Source organism: Bufo gargarizans, chromosome 4, assembly GCF_014858855.1.
Source record: "Bufo gargarizans isolate SCDJY-AF-19 chromosome 4, ASM1485885v1, whole genome shotgun sequence".
Taxonomy (NCBI): domain Eukaryota; kingdom Metazoa; phylum Chordata; class Amphibia; order Anura; family Bufonidae; genus Bufo; species Bufo gargarizans.
Window position 1 is genome coordinate 138,460,639 of NC_058083.1, and position 17,366 is coordinate 138,478,004.

General features: G+C 41.1%; 1 protein-coding gene across 2 annotated transcripts in view; it reads right to left on the reverse strand.

Annotated features, from left to right (window-relative positions):
* Positions 1-13,048: 13,048 nt before the first annotated feature.
* Positions 13,049-17,366, reverse strand: part of TRPC1 (transient receptor potential cation channel subfamily C member 1) — a 159,578-nt gene continuing 155,260 nt past the window's right edge. For both annotated transcript variants that reach the window (XM_044289916.1, XM_044289915.1), the window contains one exon: positions 13,049-15,533. In XM_044289916.1, the coding sequence (XP_044145851.1) occupies positions 15,306-15,533 (228 nt within the window). In that variant the 3' untranslated portion in view covers positions 13,049-15,305. The remainder of the gene's footprint in view (positions 15,534-17,366) is intronic.

Consider the following 17,366-nt stretch of genomic DNA (forward strand, 5'->3'; position numbering starts at 1 on the left):
TGTATAGTACTTGAATTTATTGGCTCAAGTGTATAAAGTTTAATGCAGCCTTAAAGTGGCACTATACTTTCATTAAACCTTTGCTATGTCATAGGGAGAGACATATCAAAAATTTAGGTTGGCGGGTGTCATAGTGTCATAGTACTGAGACTCCCATCGATCTCTAGAACAAGGGGAGAGAAGCACTCGCTTATGGGCCGAGATGGGGCCATAGACTTTATATTGAGTTCATCTCACTTTCTATCCTGCAGTGAAGAGAAAGAACGTGCTAAGTGAATGCTTCTCTGACCTCGTTCTAGAGATCATATGGGTTTCAGCACTCAGAATCCCACCGATCAAATATTTTTTATATGCAACATATCAAAGTGCCACTTTAAAGGGGTTATCCATCCTTTTGGACTTTTTTGTAACTGTTTGTAGAAGTTTTAACTATTGACAAAATCATGCTCATCAGCTCACCGTAATTCCGGTTTCGGCTCCCTGGACCTGTCCAGTTTTGAATTGGATTTCTCATTGTAGCAGTTCATACATAGGTTCACTTTCTTATTTCTGCATCTCCATTTTCTTGTGATATGTATCATTCCCAAGCAAAGTAATATGATGCACACTGCCTGGATCTTAGGACTCATGCACACGACCGCATGTATTTTGCGGTCTGCAAAACACGGATCTGCAAAAAATATGGATGATGTCTGTGTGACATCCGTATTGCATCCTTTTTTTTTTTTGCGGATCCATTATAACAATGCCTATGCTTGTCCACAAAACGGACAAGAATAGGTCATGTTCTGTCTTTTTAGTGGAACGACCATGTGGACATACGGAAACGGAATGCACATGGAGTCATTTCCATATTTTTTGTGAACTCATTGAAATGAATGGTTCCGCATATGGTCCGCAAAAAAAACAGAATGTGCATGAACCCTTACCCTGTTAAATCATAGCCAAGACAGTCCCTGAGCCGGGGAATACATATCACTGTTCTGGCATCTTGTAAATTAATTCCCTAGTAAAAGCAAGAATTTTAGGAGATACATAATAGAATTGTGGGACATGAGAAGGAAATCTTATTCTCATACCTGCCACCTTGTTCTAATGTCATATTTGTTATAGTTTCTTTTATATGTAAACAGAATATGCTTTCTATGTGTTCATCTTGAGAGAACATACATGGTTATGTAAAGTCTTTGACAGGTTGTATCATTTTCTCCATAGTCTTTATGAATATTTTGATCACATTCTAATCGAGCTATGACATGATAAATATCATTTGATCTGTTTTCTGCAAATGACTAATTGAACTTGACAGCAGCCTTCCAGCATAATTAATTGTGTAAGTAATTAGCTGTAGCATGGAGAAAATGCTTACATAAACTAATGACTAACAAGTGGCAATGGTGCAGCGTAGGAGTGAACGATGTAAAATAAAATAAAGTTATGTACCCTAAAATGTTACTAATGAAAAGTACTAGTCATCCCGCAAAAATTAAACCCTCACACAGTTCTGTAGAAAGAAAATAAAAAGGAAAGGGTTTTCGGATTCGGCAATGCAAAAACATTTACTTTTTCTTTTTTAAAGAGTTTTTATTGTGCAAAAGTAGTAGAATGTAAAATAGAAAAAAAATAAAAATTTACATATTTGGTATTGTTGTAATCAAGCTGATCCAGAAAGTAAAGTTATCATGTTATTTGCCCAAAAAAATGAACGCCGCAAAATGTATAACGTAAAAACTCAGTGGCAGCTTTATTAATGTTCATAATTATACAAAATGAGCCCTTTAAGGGCACACAGCATAACAATAAATACCCACACCAACAAACACAAAGACATACAAACATACAATCTTCCAGCCTATTACTTCTTAAGCAATGTAATCACCAAATTCTAAGGGTTTTATATTGTCAATTATAAACCCAAAATAACCATTTTCCTCCAATTCTCCCAAATTCCCTCCACCATCCCCTATCTTCTTCTCTAAGCATCAGGGAGATATAGATGTCAGCAATGAGTACTCAATAGTAAAAAAAAAAAAGCACCAGTGGTTTCTAATGCCTATTAAATTTCTGTAGCGTGTTGAAGCGAAGAGCCATCAATTGCTCTATTGGGTATATGTAGCTCAAGCGTCAAATAAGAACCTCATTGGATATACTGGGGGCCAGTTTCCAGAACTTACCTATTACAGTTCTAGTTATATGTAAAATATGCAATAGCAAGCACCGATAAGGCTTAGGGATGTTATCAATCCATAAAAAAGCAAAGCTAACACAGGATCCAGAGTTATTGGGACATCTAAAACCCTAGACATCAAAGAAAAAGAATCCTGCCACAAATAATAAATGAATGGGTATTCCCACCACATATGAAAAATAGGAACCCATTGGCCACATCCCCTCCAACACCGATCTGAGCTACTTTGATCACTTTTATGGATCTTCACAGGTGTAAGGCGCCACCTAAACATAATCTTCCTTGATAACTCCCACATTGCCATTCCCTTTCCAAATATTTTGGGCCAGAGATTTGCCTTCCTCCAATCAAGTGCATCATAAACACAATTCAAGTCATTCTCCCAACGCCTAAAGTGGGGGAGTTTAATAAACATTGGTGTAGTTATATTTGCGGACAAAAATTGTAAAATCCCGTCTGTAATTTAAGTGATTGAGTGAAATATGCTATATGTTCTACAGGAAGGCAGAGATCGGAAGTTGGGTGTCTCATCAATATAAGTTGGATTCTAAAATATGAATACCACTCATTTTCAGAAAGAGCAAATTTATCTCTTAATTCTTCATACTCAACAACCGTTCTCTATCATATAGGTAATAAACCCTATTAATCCCTGACTCTTACCATGGGGCAGGATCTAAATTCTCTACTTTGGTAATTAGATAGTTCAAAGGTAGCTTTATCCACTCGACCTCAGCTACATTCACTTGTCGAGACAAATACTCCCTTCAAACCTTCATGGAGACATCAATAGTAGACAAAGTTATCTGATCTTTATCCAACGTAGAATCTTTTCCAGACTTTAGAAAGCTAATTAAGAGAGCTTGAACCATAGCTGTCTCCTTCCACCTTTTATGTTTGTTTCGGGACCCACCAATCTTTCAGTTGGGACAATAGTACCGCACTATAATAATAGTTAATATCGGGTACACCCAAACTTCCCTGATGTCACATGAGCGCCAGAGGAGCGCAGAGCTGCACGATCGGTAGATCCTGATCAGCTCTGCCCTGTACAAATCCCCCAAAGGAGGGTGGTTTCCCCTGTAACTGGGGCTCCTTTAAATGCTCCAGATACAGTGGAAATAGTGCAAAAAAAAAGTCTCATTGTCTCCCAAGGGTCTTTTAGTGACCTCTAGGGGAGAAATTATGTCGAGAATATATATATATATATATATATATATATATATTAAGCTAAAAAAATTGCAAAAATTGGAAGCACAATAAAAAAAATATTTGAAAATACTAAGAAAATAAAAAAGCAAAAAAAGTCCTTTTGGTGGACATATGTGGCAAAAATATATTTAAAAAATAATTGAAAATTATATTTAAAACATTTAAAAAAGAATACAAGAAAAATAAAATAAAAAGGAAAAAGTACAAAATAAAAGAGTGCACACTGTCCCTCCAACAATCTTTTGATGACCTCTTGGGGACATATTATGAGGCAAAACTATATTTAAAAGAACAACTAATAAACCAATTATAAAAAATATAATAAAAATAAAATATGAATAAAATACAAATAAGAGTAGAAAATAAAAAGGAAAAAGTACAAAAGAAAAAAAAAGTGCCAGTGTCCTCTAAAGGTCTTTTTATGACCTCTTGGGGACATTATGTAGCAGAAATATATAAAAAATTAAGTACAAAAAAAAAAACACCCACACCAACCAAAACCGCTGCCATTATCGCCCCATTCACACAAAACTATACATATTATATAACAAAACGACATATGCAAAAAAGTGAACAAATTATAATTATTTATTATGGTGTCAGTTTAGATATTAAAAAAATAAGGAACAAAAGTTTGAAAAAAAATTACTTTTTAAAAATGTTTTGTACAGTTTCCCTCAAATAAAACTAAAAAATTATAAAGCGCTATGTCACGTAAAAAAAAGTTGTAACAATGATTTTGGTAGTCCAGCAAATGAAAAAGGTTACAACCATTTGTACCACCATGTGCGCTAAATCACAAAAAAGTGTCTGGTCATTAAGGCCTTTTTAGACTTGGTTATTAAAGGGTTAACCAATGAGCGCTTTCTCCCCCGTAACAGAAAGTGCTTACTGGTTATTGCAGGGCCCCTATAACTGGGGGCAGCAGGAGGTGGTAATGACCAGTGAGCGACGTCCTCTGCAGTGAAGAAAAACACTGATTTATGAATAGGAAGCAGGATGGAAGGAAATGTTGCAGTTTTTCCTGTAAAAATGATTTTTTAACAAGTTCTGCAGCATTGCCCCAGAAATAGAAGATTCATACTTAGCTGCTCCCTGATGCTCCGGTCCAACAGCACTGCCCCTGCTGCCTCCATCTTCCGGCCCATGCACTATTTACACCTGGCAGTGCATGGGCATAGTCACATGGACCACTGCATGGACCACTCCAGTCAATGACAGTGATTACATATGTGCTGAAGCCAGTCATTGGCTGGAGAGGTGTATGTGACTATGCCCACAGCCAGCTGGATGTAAACAGGACGGGGATCCGAAGATGGAAGCAGCAGGTGCAGTGTGGAGGACCAAAGCGGCGTGGAGCAGGTAAGTATAACTCTTTGGTTTCAGGGGCCATGTTGCAGGAATTTTTACTGGGAAATCCCATTAAGCCCCTAATACACTGCACGATATTTGAGCAAAATTACAGGGAACAAGTGTCCATAGGAACACTTATTCTTGATATCTGGCCGGTATAATTGTACCACTGATCGGCCGATAAACAAGGAATTGCTCGTTTGACGGCTGATTTGCATATTTTATCAGCATGAAAGATGTACAATTATCGTCAGCACAACTCCCTGTGTAATCACGGATGGCCTATCAATAATCAATATAACTAAATGAAGGAGGAATGATAGTGGTAGTGATCATTCCTCCCTATTCACTTTGCATTGGCTTGTGTACAGGGTCGGACTGGCCCACAGGGGTACAGGGGAATCCCCCGGTGGGCCCCTGAGCAAGGTCTCCCACCCCCTGCACAAGTGGCAAATAATACAGTAGACTTGCTGCCCTACATACATATATTCAATGTACAACACCTCAACCAGCTTATGTTCATATAAAAAACTTGTTAGATTATTTATTATATTTGAATGTATCCGTACGGTGGGCCCCCAAAATAAATTTTACTGGTAGTCCCTAGGTACCCCAGTTCGACACTGCTTGTGTAATAGGCGGTTGCAAAAGAGCGCCATTTTTTAGTTTGCGGCCCTTTGAAGTAGAACGATAGGACAATGCGGAGTGCAGACAAAAAAGGTTGTACACCCCTGCTTTAAACTGTATGAGCAACATGTGGAGTGAGCTGCCTATGACTAGGCTTAACCGTAGAACTGCAAGATGCCACCACATACATTATATGAGGGTTTAATAACTGGCTCTGGCTGTTCTTTATCCCACATTGAGGTCTGGAATGGCGCCAGTACACTTTTACGTAATTCCCCAGTGTTATGATATTTTTCTAAACCCTACAGAGTGCTTTCATTCATCCTATTACACTTACATTAAGGATAAAATAAAATTACAGAGAAAATAGAGCACGTAATAGATCATAGCCGGCTGCAGTTCAGTGAGGTACATTCAACTTGGTCTGCGAGCGGGAATAGAAACCCCCAGGCCATTCTGTGGATTCCAGAAAACGCTTCTGTTCCTCAGTCCTCTATAGTTTACACATTCCAGAAATAGTGCTAAACCACTGGGATTGCATTTAGCTATGATAGCCATCTCGAATGGCAAGAGAAGTCTGAAAGAATCACAATATCGTATTCCATAAAAGACGTGGCTAGAAACCTCACATCTTTCTGCTTAGGAATGGATCCTGTGCAATCGACTTTAAGCCTTTGATTTGGATTTAAAGGGGTAGTTTTTTATTTATTTATTTGATTATATAATAGGAAATCATACAATTGTCTAATATTCATGTATTTCACATTCTGCATATATACCTTTCTTATATCAGGTGGTTAACCCCTATATGCAGTAGAATGGTATAGCCCATGTATCAGTCCTGTGTATTGTATCCAAGACCTAACTGAAACATGAGATCAGTCATGTGACTCGCGTCACATCATATAATCCCTGACATTCAGTAAGCAGCAGGGTTACATGACGTACATGTGCTTGGTCAGCACACAGGACACATTCATGTGATAAGTAAATAGGACTAGTGGTGGAATCATGGTTTTTATTGCGGTTATTAGATTAACTATATTACTGTGTGCATTTACATGGTGGTCTGTCTGTAGGTGATTTGTAAAATGGCCGCCTGTCTCTAGGTTGTTAATAAAGATTAGTGTAGAAAAAAACCACAACAAACACAGATCTGTTTCTACACAGACACTGACATGCATGATGAGATACCACTACAGGTAGTAATACTGTATATACTGTATATGTTTTGCTCCTCAGTACACTACTATTAACTTCTTAGATACCTGGAGAGAAGCAGGATGTTGACCTCTCTGGATTCATTTGTATCTATGTTGTTAATATGCAGATACAATTTAGTACACTATAGCAGTGGTGTCCAACCATTTTTCGTCTGAGGGCCGCACTAGACTTGGTACAAATTTTGCGGGCTGGAACCAGGTAGCTTTGCAAGAAAGAAACGCAAACGCTGTGAGGGGGCACGTGTGAGCATTACTACTGTGAAGAGGGCACATATCTGGCATAACTACTGTGAGGGGGCACATATCTGGGCATAACTACTGTGAGGGGGCACATATCAGGGTATAACTACTGTGAAGAGGGCACATATCAGGGCATAACTACTGTGAAGAGGGCACATATCAGGGCATAACTACTGTGAGGGGGCACGAGTGAGCATTACTACTTTGAAGAGGGCACATATCTGGCATAACTACTGTGAGGGGGCACATATCTGGGCATAACTACTGTGAGGGGGCACATATCAGTGTATAACTACTGTGAGGAGGGCGCATATCAGGGCATAACTACTGTGAGGAGGACACATATCTAGGCATAACTACTGTGAGGGGGCACATATCTGGGCATAACTACTGTGAGGGGGCATGTGTGAGCATTGCATCTGAAGAGGGCACATATCTTGGCATTATTACTGTGAGGGGGCATGTGCTGTATACATGTGTGTAATGTATGTAGTGCAGTATGTGATTATCACACACTGCACTAGATACATTACACACATGTATACATCACATACTGCGCTGTCACCTTCTTCTGCAGGTCTACCTTGATGTCTGGTCTTTAGGCTTTAGTCAGATACTCCACCGCAATGCTTGCGCCGTGTGCCCGACACCACCAGGAGCTGGCCCCTCCTCCTTTCATCTCCCACCGGCTTCTCCTACAGCAGGGCACTATATCGCTCCAGTGCACGCCCAATCTTACCAATCAGGGGCGTAGCTAGAAATGACTGGGCCCCATATAAAAAAAAAATATGGCCCCCCCTCCCGGATCTCCCACACCCACATACCTATCGGACCTCCCACCCCTTCCAGAGCTCCCACCCAAACACCCCTCCAGGACCTCCCACCCCAACATCCCCACACCCCTCCCTAGATCCCCTTAAGTGTCATCCACAGATCCCCCCTCAGTGTCATCCAGAGATCCCCCCCTCAGTGTTATCCACAGATCCCCCCTTAGTGTCATCCACAGATCCCCCCTCAGTGTCATCCACAGATCCCGCCCTCAGTGTCATCCACAGATATCCCCCTCAGTGTCATCCACGGATATTCCCCTCAGTGTCATCCACAGATATCCCCCTCAGTGTCATCCACAGATATCCCCCTCAGTGTCATCCACGGATATCCCCCTCAGTGTCATCCACAGATATCCCCCTCAGTGTCATCCACAGATATCCCCCTCAGTGTCATCCACAGATATCCCCCTCAGTGTCATCCACAGATATCCCCCTCAGTGTCATCCACAGATATCCCCCTCAGTGTCATCCACAGATATTCCCCTCAGTGTCATCCACAGATATCCCCCTCAATGTCATCCACAGATCTCCTCCCCACCCAGAACCACTTCCTAGCTAATTTATTTACTGAACTTGCCTCTGTATAATTGAAGAGAAGCGTAGTAATCTCGCTCAGGCGCACTGGCAGAGGCCAGGAAAACGGTGCATGCGCACTTTGATGCCTCTGCCAGTGCGCCTGTGTGAGATTACGGCACTTCTCTTCAATTTCACAGAGGCAAGTGCAGTGAATAAATTAGCTAGGAGGCGGCACTGGGCTGGGAGATTGCAGGCACAGCAGCATCGCTTTGCTGCCCGTGCCGTTCGCAGCGCGCCCTGCGCTGATAAAGTCCTGTTACTGCGCGGGCCGCATGACACGGTTGGGGGGGCGTAGGTTGGGCATCACTGTACTATAGCATGCTAGCATGCAATACTGAAAGGTAATATGGAAACAGGTGTTCTGTGGATATGCCATAAATGTTGGCGCTATGGTGGCGGTCCTTGCACACCACCACTTCTCCCAGTGGACATGGCTGCCTCTCCTTTGCTCCTGTGTTGTTTCGGCTCAGACCTGACCGCTAGTGATGAGCGGCAAGGGCAATATTCGAATTCGCGATATTTCGCGAATATTTTGGACGAATATTTGCCATGTATTCGAGAATTCGCGGATTCATGATCTCCAGGCATTATTTTCTTGATTGCGAAAATTCGCATTAAAATTCGCATGAACTAGTATTTTTCGCAAAAATCGAATATTCGCAATTACGAATATATTTTGCGATATTCGAAATATTCGCGAATTCTCAAAGTGCCGATATTCGCGATTAAAATTCGCAATTCGAATATTCGTGATCAACACTACTGACCGCATTCCCCACATCCTACTTGGTGGGCCCAGCAGCCAGAGTAGTGCTGCTGGTGTTCCTCTCCTCCACACAGGCTGGGACCAGTCTCTGCTGTGCCTGTAAGGTGCACACACACTCGCTCTGGCTCTTAAGGGGCCAGTGTGCACACCCTCATCTTTCCCAGCCAATGGCTGGTCACCTAGGTGTACTTAAGGCACCTTCCCCTGCCAGACAGTGCTTGAGCAATAGGTTCTAGTATGCTACTTTCTTGCAATGGTGTGCCATAGCTTGTTTGCCTGTTCCATGTACCGACTTCTGCCTGACTTCTGGATTGGACCGTTTGCTGCCTGACCTAACCATAGACTGTTTATTGGATGGCATGAACCCTGCCTGTTCTGACTTTCGCCTGTCTCTGACTATGGTTTTGCCTGATCCCTTGATGCTGTGCACTGGTGTTTCTTAACCCCCATGGGTCAGCAGTCACTTAGACGCAGACTACTCCATGAGGTAGCGGCCTGGTGGTTTCCCTGCAGTGGAGTCAAGATCCCTGTACAGGGGTTTAAGGATGAAGACTAGGGAGGCACTTAGACAATGCATTTAGGAGTATTTTGAAGCCAAGCCCATTCAAGTGATACAGTAGATCCACATCCCCTTCATTGTGAGTACTCTTTTAGGAAAAGAACTGTTCTTGCATGTTTATTTTAACTACCGGTACGTTGTATTGTAATGGAGAGAAATGTAACTAAAAACATGTATTTTTATAATTAGTATTTACCTAGACCTGCTTTTACACTATTTCCCCAATTTGCAATACAGTTTTTCCTACATGGAGTTAAATGATTAACCTCTGGCATAATGTTTCATTTTCCTTCTAATAATCAAAATTCAGCACATAACATTCCACAATTTCTCAGAAACTTTGCAGTATTAAAATGGAAAATCAGAACTGTCCTCTTCATTTCCAGGTTTGTAAAACAACTGTTAGATCAATTTCACACTAACCATGATCAACTATGAAAGCCATGAAATGCATCTGGATTACTTAAATGCTTAAGCAGAAATAAATCTCATAGTCATAAATATAACATAATTACATAATTACTTTTTTTTATCTAGGAGAATGTTCATTACATCCTTATATCTATGAATCACAAGGGGCACCATATGATGTGATAACTAATAGTGCCACTACTGGTGGCACCATTAGGACCAAACAGAACCTTGCAACTCAATAGCATAAAAGAACTAACATTCTGTGTGTAGCATATCAGGGGCAGGTAAGACTTGGTTATGTACACTGTAAGCAATGCAGTGAGTGTGACAGTTATACCACCATTCTGCTAAATCGTCAGAGAAATTAGTCTTAATGCTATAGTCTGTGCATATGACCTGAACACTTGGTAAGAACCTGTCTATTGTAATAACATTCTACTCTGTCTATGGTAGCAGCAGATCCCTGATGGCGGTGGTGGGTTGTGCCAATTTGCCAGTAGCTACTTGGAATAATGCTAATAAGTGGCCCCTTAACAAAAAGTATATATGCAACCTTGATCCCTGGTGAGACAGTACTTTGAAGATCAAATGACTTGTACACATTTACTAGATTATAGACTGGATGAAAATATGGCGCAATTTAAAGCACCAAGGTTTAGAAAAGTTATCTGTGCCTAACCCATAAAGGGTTGCCTAATGTAAAGGGCATAACTTTGTGGCAAAGAGCATGGGCTAAGATGCGACAATTTGTGGGGTATAATTGCAGCGCAATTTTGGCATAAAATACTGTCTCAAACGTAGCCAACCAAAAGTTAGTATAGAATTAAAAGTGTCTCTCTATGGACCACATTTATCATGAGCCACGATGATAAATCTGGCATATGTCTAGACAGTTTGTTTAAGGATACGCCATCTACAGAATTTGTAAATCTGCCCCAATGTGTTTCAATATTATACTGTAAAACCCCTGTTACACCAGTGATATAATGCCAGTACTAAGTGATGTCATTAAGAAATTTCCATTCCTGGCAATCCAGTGAGTAGATGACCAAGTAGGATAATGTCAGGCTCTTGATGAGCCAGGAAAATCTTGTCTGGTGTCTGATGACTAAGTAGTCATTTCCAGGTCAGCCAGTGGGAGATTTTCCAGTTCTTTGTAATTCAGTTCCAGTATCCAATTATCGGGTTACCGTGCCCAGTTGTCATTAGGGCTGTTTCACACGAGCGGATGCCGTGCGTGGCATCCGCTCCGTGAAAGAGTGCCAAGACCTGATGCAGACTGCAGAGGCACGGAGCATTAACATGACTGATAATGCTCCGTGCCTCTCTGTGATCTCTTTACTACGAAATCACAGTTGTCACTGTGATTTCATAGTAAAGCATTATCAGTCATGTTAATGCTCCGTGACTCTGCAGTCTGCATCGGGTCTTGGCACTCTTTCACGGAGTGGATGCCACGCACGGCATCCGCTCAAGTGAAACAGCCCTTAACCTGGCTCTAAGTAATGTTTATCATTAACCTGGCTCTAAATAATGGTGCTTTGACTTTGCTTCTTTGCTAGAAAGCTAAAGATTGGCACACCAAAATAAGCTTATCCTTTTCTGTACCCATCCTAGCAGTCAGAGATTAATACTTTAGTCAAGCCATATATAGTGGATTAAAGGGGTTTTCCAGTTTGCATCAACATCCTTGAAAATAATCATTTATGAAGGTAGCTATAATTTGTAATGTATTTCTTTTACCTTTATTGCTTCTATCTTCTTCTGGGCTGTGGTCACATGACCATGTCCATGCAGCTCTTTATTTCCTCTGATGTTATGATCATGGGTGTGTCAGTGAGAGGGGAGTGTCTATGTAACTAACTGGGCGTCACTAGAGGCGGTGCTGGAGCTGTGGCAGAGAAGTGCATCATGGGATTGGTTGGATACAGCAACAGGAAATGCTACATACAGGAAACCAGAGTGATTTGCTTACATGGTAAAAGAAAATTGGGTCAGAAGAGTCCAAATTGAAAAAAAAGGGAAGATGTATTTGGGGATGTACATGATCATGGGGAAGATGCACATGATGTAAGCAACTATATGAGCATATCTGTTAAAAACCATAAGAATCATGGAACACCCCTTTAAAAACATCCACCATGATCAGTCATACTGGATGGCTCATTGTTTGGACAAGTAATTTCATCAAAATACGCTAGAATGTGACTAAGAGTTCATTAGCTATCACTGAAAGTCACTTTTGCACTACTCAAAACATGCTGAAAACTTAGCAACACAGTCATGTGCTTTAATACAATTTAAACAGCATCAAAAGATCCTTGGTTAAAGGAGTTCTCCGGGCTTTTAATATTGATGACCTATCCTCAGGATAGGTCATCAATATCAGATCGGCGGGGGGTCCGACATCCGGCACCCCCGCCGATCAGCTGTTTGAAGAGGAGGCGCGTGCCGTGCCAGCGCTGCCTCCTCTTCACTGTTTACCTTCTCCCCGTCGCCTCTGCAGCGGTGATCAGGTGTAATTACACCCAAGCTGTCCCATTCATTTCAATGGGACGGATCGCTCCTATACAAGTGTTACACCTGCTCACCGCTGCAGAGGCGACGGTGAGAAGGTAAACAGTGAAGAGGAGGCAGCGCTGGCACGGCGCGCGCCTCCTCTTCAAACAGCTGATGGGTGGTGGTGCCGGGTGTCGGACCCCTGCCGATCTGATATGGATGACCTATCCTGAGGATAGGTCATCAATATAAAAAAAGGCTGGAGAACGCCTTTAATCTCCATCCCCATCTCCAATAATAACCCAAGGATCCTGGGCTTGTATCACCCCATTCTATCTGAAGCTCCTGTCTCGGCTGATCTACCGCTTCTGTTCATCAAATCCAAAACTCGTAGTCAAAGATTCTGCAAAATTTTGCAAAAAACCTCAACAGTACATGCAAAAGCCCCACCACTGTGCAATCCCTTATTTTTGCCAAATAAATGAAGTTAAAGCCAGAGACATTTTGAGAATAATATATTTTATTTATAGAATTATTTTTATAGTGATTTCAAATAAATAAAGGATATGAAATAATGAATTTCTGCTCTGTAAAACAATGAAATAACTGTGACTCAAAGGAACAAACAATATAAATAATTTGATATTTTGTTCAGTTAAATAAATGTGTGTGAAATGAATGACATGCCAATGTACAGATGTAGCAGGGGTAACACACACACTCTTAACTCAAATTTCTTAACTCATTGCGTTATCTTGAAACAAAAGCCATTGAAAAGCAATTGCTTAACGCATTTAGTTGCATTTAGTTTAGATAACATGTCTGGTAAAGCATGTGTGTTAACCCTGCTACATCCGTATTTACAGAGAACCATAATAAAGCAAGGTATACATGTAAAGGAATCATACACCTCATAATAAACTGTTCTTAACAGAGCAGTTGAATGAACCATGTTATGCATTTTGTCATCATACTTTAAAAGGCTTGTGCAGGATCCTACAAAATGTAATTTAATTGTGTAAGCCTCGTCTGGTCTCCTACATACATAATAATGTACCTAAGTCCCCACTTCAGTCTCACTGCTCCCCTGCCCTCCACTGTTTACAACCCGAACCTCCAGGTTGTGGACGTAGCAGAGCAGCAGCCCATACTTCCCATAGTGCTGTGTGCTGCCAGATCCGCCAGAAATGTAAACTCCTATTACACCCTTCCCTGGGCTAAACACTGCCCACTAGACCCTCCATCATCCGCTTGCTGCCTCCTCCTAATGTTTCCTCCCACACATCATCAATATAACAAGAAGTGGACTCTGCCTACCCTACCTACAAAATAGTTTCTCCCGATCTCCGGAGTGAAACAGAAAAATGTACCATAGTAAGTTGCAGGGCCTGGCAGGGGAAGCACAGGGAAAGGGAAAAATGTATACTTGGATAACTCCTTAAGGGCTCATTTACACGACTGTACGAATGAGTTTGCATCCGTTCTGCAATTTTGCGGAACGGGTGCTGGACCCATTCATTTCAATGGGGCTGTCCGCATCCGTAGTTCCGTTCCTCGGCCCCGTCAAAAATATAGAGCATGTCCTATTCTTGTTCGCAATTGCGGACAAGAATAGGTATTTTCTATGATAAGCGGCGGCCATGTGTGGTCCGCAAATTGTGGAATGCACATGGGTCGGTATCTGTGAAACTGTGAAAACCATGGTGTCTAATGCACATTCTCCTCAGTAATCATGATGTCTAGTGCCACTGCTGTATCTTGTAGGTTTCTGAATAATAAAATATGAATTAGAATGGACTGTACTAGGATGATTGCATGAAATAATTCAGGAACAAACGGGGTGACAACTGCAAATATGCCTAGTTCTGTGTATTCCGGTGATGTCATTAAGTATTTTCCAGGCCGCTTCCTCTTGATGATGAAAGACTTAAAAAATAAAAGTAATCTCTGTTCCTCCATGCATGGGTTTGGAATGATCACACTGCCTGTGACATGCTGCATTACTGTGCAGCCTCACTTTTGTCGACCTGCATCTGTATTCTTCTAGCATCCTATTCAAGTAACATCACCTTCAGATACATGGGATCTGATCACAACTTTGTGTGGTGCCCCACCAAAGTATCATGGAGAATGTTCTTACCACACCTACTGCTGAAAGATGGCACATTCAAAAAATGTGTCCTGCTGCTTTCTTTAAAAAAAAAACTATAATGAGATGTACAATTTAAAACAATACGGAACACTGGGAAATCAGAAACATTTTTAAAAAATTCCCAACTCTTGCTCCCTTTATTTTCATACTGTATTTTCCGTGGTCCCACTTTGTCTCATATTATAATTAATACTTATTATTAATACTTAAATAAAACTGAAAAATCTCTCTGTGCACCAGGAGCTCATGCATGTCCCCCCTCCTCCTCCTTATGGTCCTGAGACAGGCTGTAAGACAAGTGGCCGGAGCATGAGCCTCCCTGCTGTGTCCTATCTGCAGTAGTACAAAAAGATTGTTAATCCCTGCCTGTTGGTTAAGCTCTGCTCTCTCTGTCGGACTCTAGTCAAATCTAGCTGAAGCAGATCAACAAGAGATTAACCCCGTTGTTCTCTGCAAGATTTCCACAAGACTGTTGTGTCAAGATCATGCAGAAAGTGCTGCAGACTGCCAAACAGTGAGGGCAACCAGATTCCTTGTTTACTTTTAGCATCCAGCTTTAGGTTTAGTGTTCGTTTTAAGGATATAAAATACTGGCACAAATGAATGCAGAATATACCAACACAAACAGCTCTGTAGACAAAAAGGGACAGTTCTATAATAAGGTCTTTAATTCCTGGGGTAGAACATTGCATATTTCGAGGTCCTGAAGCCAAGGAGGTCTCTCATCTCATTTCGGAATTTAGAAAGGTCCTGGCGGAGCTCATTTAGGTTTTCTACTGTGGCTTGGTCAGTGCTTTGCATCTTCTGCCTCATTGAAGTCAAGTATCGATGTACCAGACAGCACATGACCTTCTGGTAGTTCTCATCTCTCTTCTGCCTGAGACTCTTCCATTCCTATAATTTATAACCATGAACATATGTAATCAAATTAATTAGCATAAACCTTCACATAAATGGTAACAGAATAAAGTGAAACTCATAAGTAAGGAGTGTGTATGAGATTAGAAACACATGGCTGCTTTCTTCCAGAAACACTTCCACCCTTTTCGAGCATCATCTGATCCACATTTTTCAGTCCAATGCTTATAGCAGATGTAGCAACACCAACTTGACACTTAAAGTTCTAAATAAAGCGTTGCAACAACATTTTCACTTAACACAACAAAACCCAATAAGCAAGTCAAGTTAAAGTCTGCTGCAACATGTTGTTCTGTCTAGGAAATGAGCAAATGAGCAAGTTATCTTCTCCTCGTGCGGGCTAAGTGCAAAGTCGAGTGCTGACTGCTCCTTGCTTTGAAACCTTATGGTCCTAATGTGCCCATTAAAAAAATAAACTCTCACTTGACTGCAGTCCTGCCTTGCCCCGTTTCCTGCAGGATCAGGAAGTGACTTGGTCCCATGAACACTGTGGCCGATCACATTTGCTTGAACTGGCCAGAAAGAGCAGGAAACAGGACAAGGCAAGACTGCAGACAGGTGAGTGTGGTTTTTAACTTTAATGGGTCACAGGTTAGGATCATAAGGGTTTACTGGATCCTAAACCAGACAAACCCTATAAAGGGAACCTGTCACCACAAAGTGCAGTGCAACCTGCAGGCAGCATGTTATAGAGCAGGAGAAGCAGAGCAGAATGATATTTAGTTTTGTGGGAAAACATTAAGTAAAGTGTGTAATTTATACAGTTGAATCTGTGCTCAGACTGAACTCAGTTGTCCACAGGACCGTCTTATCAGAGATTGAAAGCATTCTCTGTATAAAGGCACATTTAGATTCAAATGTTAACAATTCATGTTGGGCGATAATCCAGTAGTGTAAATGTATGTAGTGAATGAACAATTGCACTGAAAACGCTCATTCAACGCATGTACAATCGTTTATGTGAACGAATAAATTAGCGTTCATCCTTACTGAATTGCCTTAATCTAAAGGTATATCATGAGATCTTTGGTGTCTTTTATGTAAATATAGTAAATGATCCTCAAATAGGTGATTTAGACTAGTTTCACACTAGTATAACAGCTCTCCGGCAGACCTGCAGGAGCTCTCTGGCTCTAGCATAGCTACATGTTACCGCAATGCCCACCAAAACTGCTATGTACGAATCCCAGCATATTTGACAGGTAGCAGCCGGATCTCCGCCAGATGACATTATAATCAAAGGGGCCAGTGGAAATTGCAGATGTCGGATCCAGAGAGTCTAGTGAATAGCTTAAATCGCATAAACAGTAGCTGTCAGTCACTGACTGCAAGGGGGTGGTCTTAACTTTAAAAGAGCAGAGACTTTTTTTAAAAAATTGATTATCTTTATTAATTAATATATCAAAACACTACAAATAGAAAAAAGGATGCAATTCCCCCCCAACCCCGATTCCCTAACCCCTCCCCTCCTACCTGTGGTGCGTCAAAAAAAAAAAAAAGAAAAAAAAAAAAAAATTATCACAACTAATCAGGTCCTCCAACCGGCCCATATCTTAGTCCACTTCTCCTCAGCTTCCCTCTGTTTATAAAGGATTTTCTCATAATTTTTTACCTTATTAATTAGATTTATCCATGTATTTATATCTGGAGTATATCGAGCAAACCAGGTCCGACTGATCAGGACTCTGGCCAACATCAGTATCCTACTCAGGAGGATCTTTTGATAGTTATGATTATTTAGTTTGGAAAGATCATTAAGCACAAGTACTTGTAGTTCAAAGGGGATTCGAATTTTTAGTTTATACATAA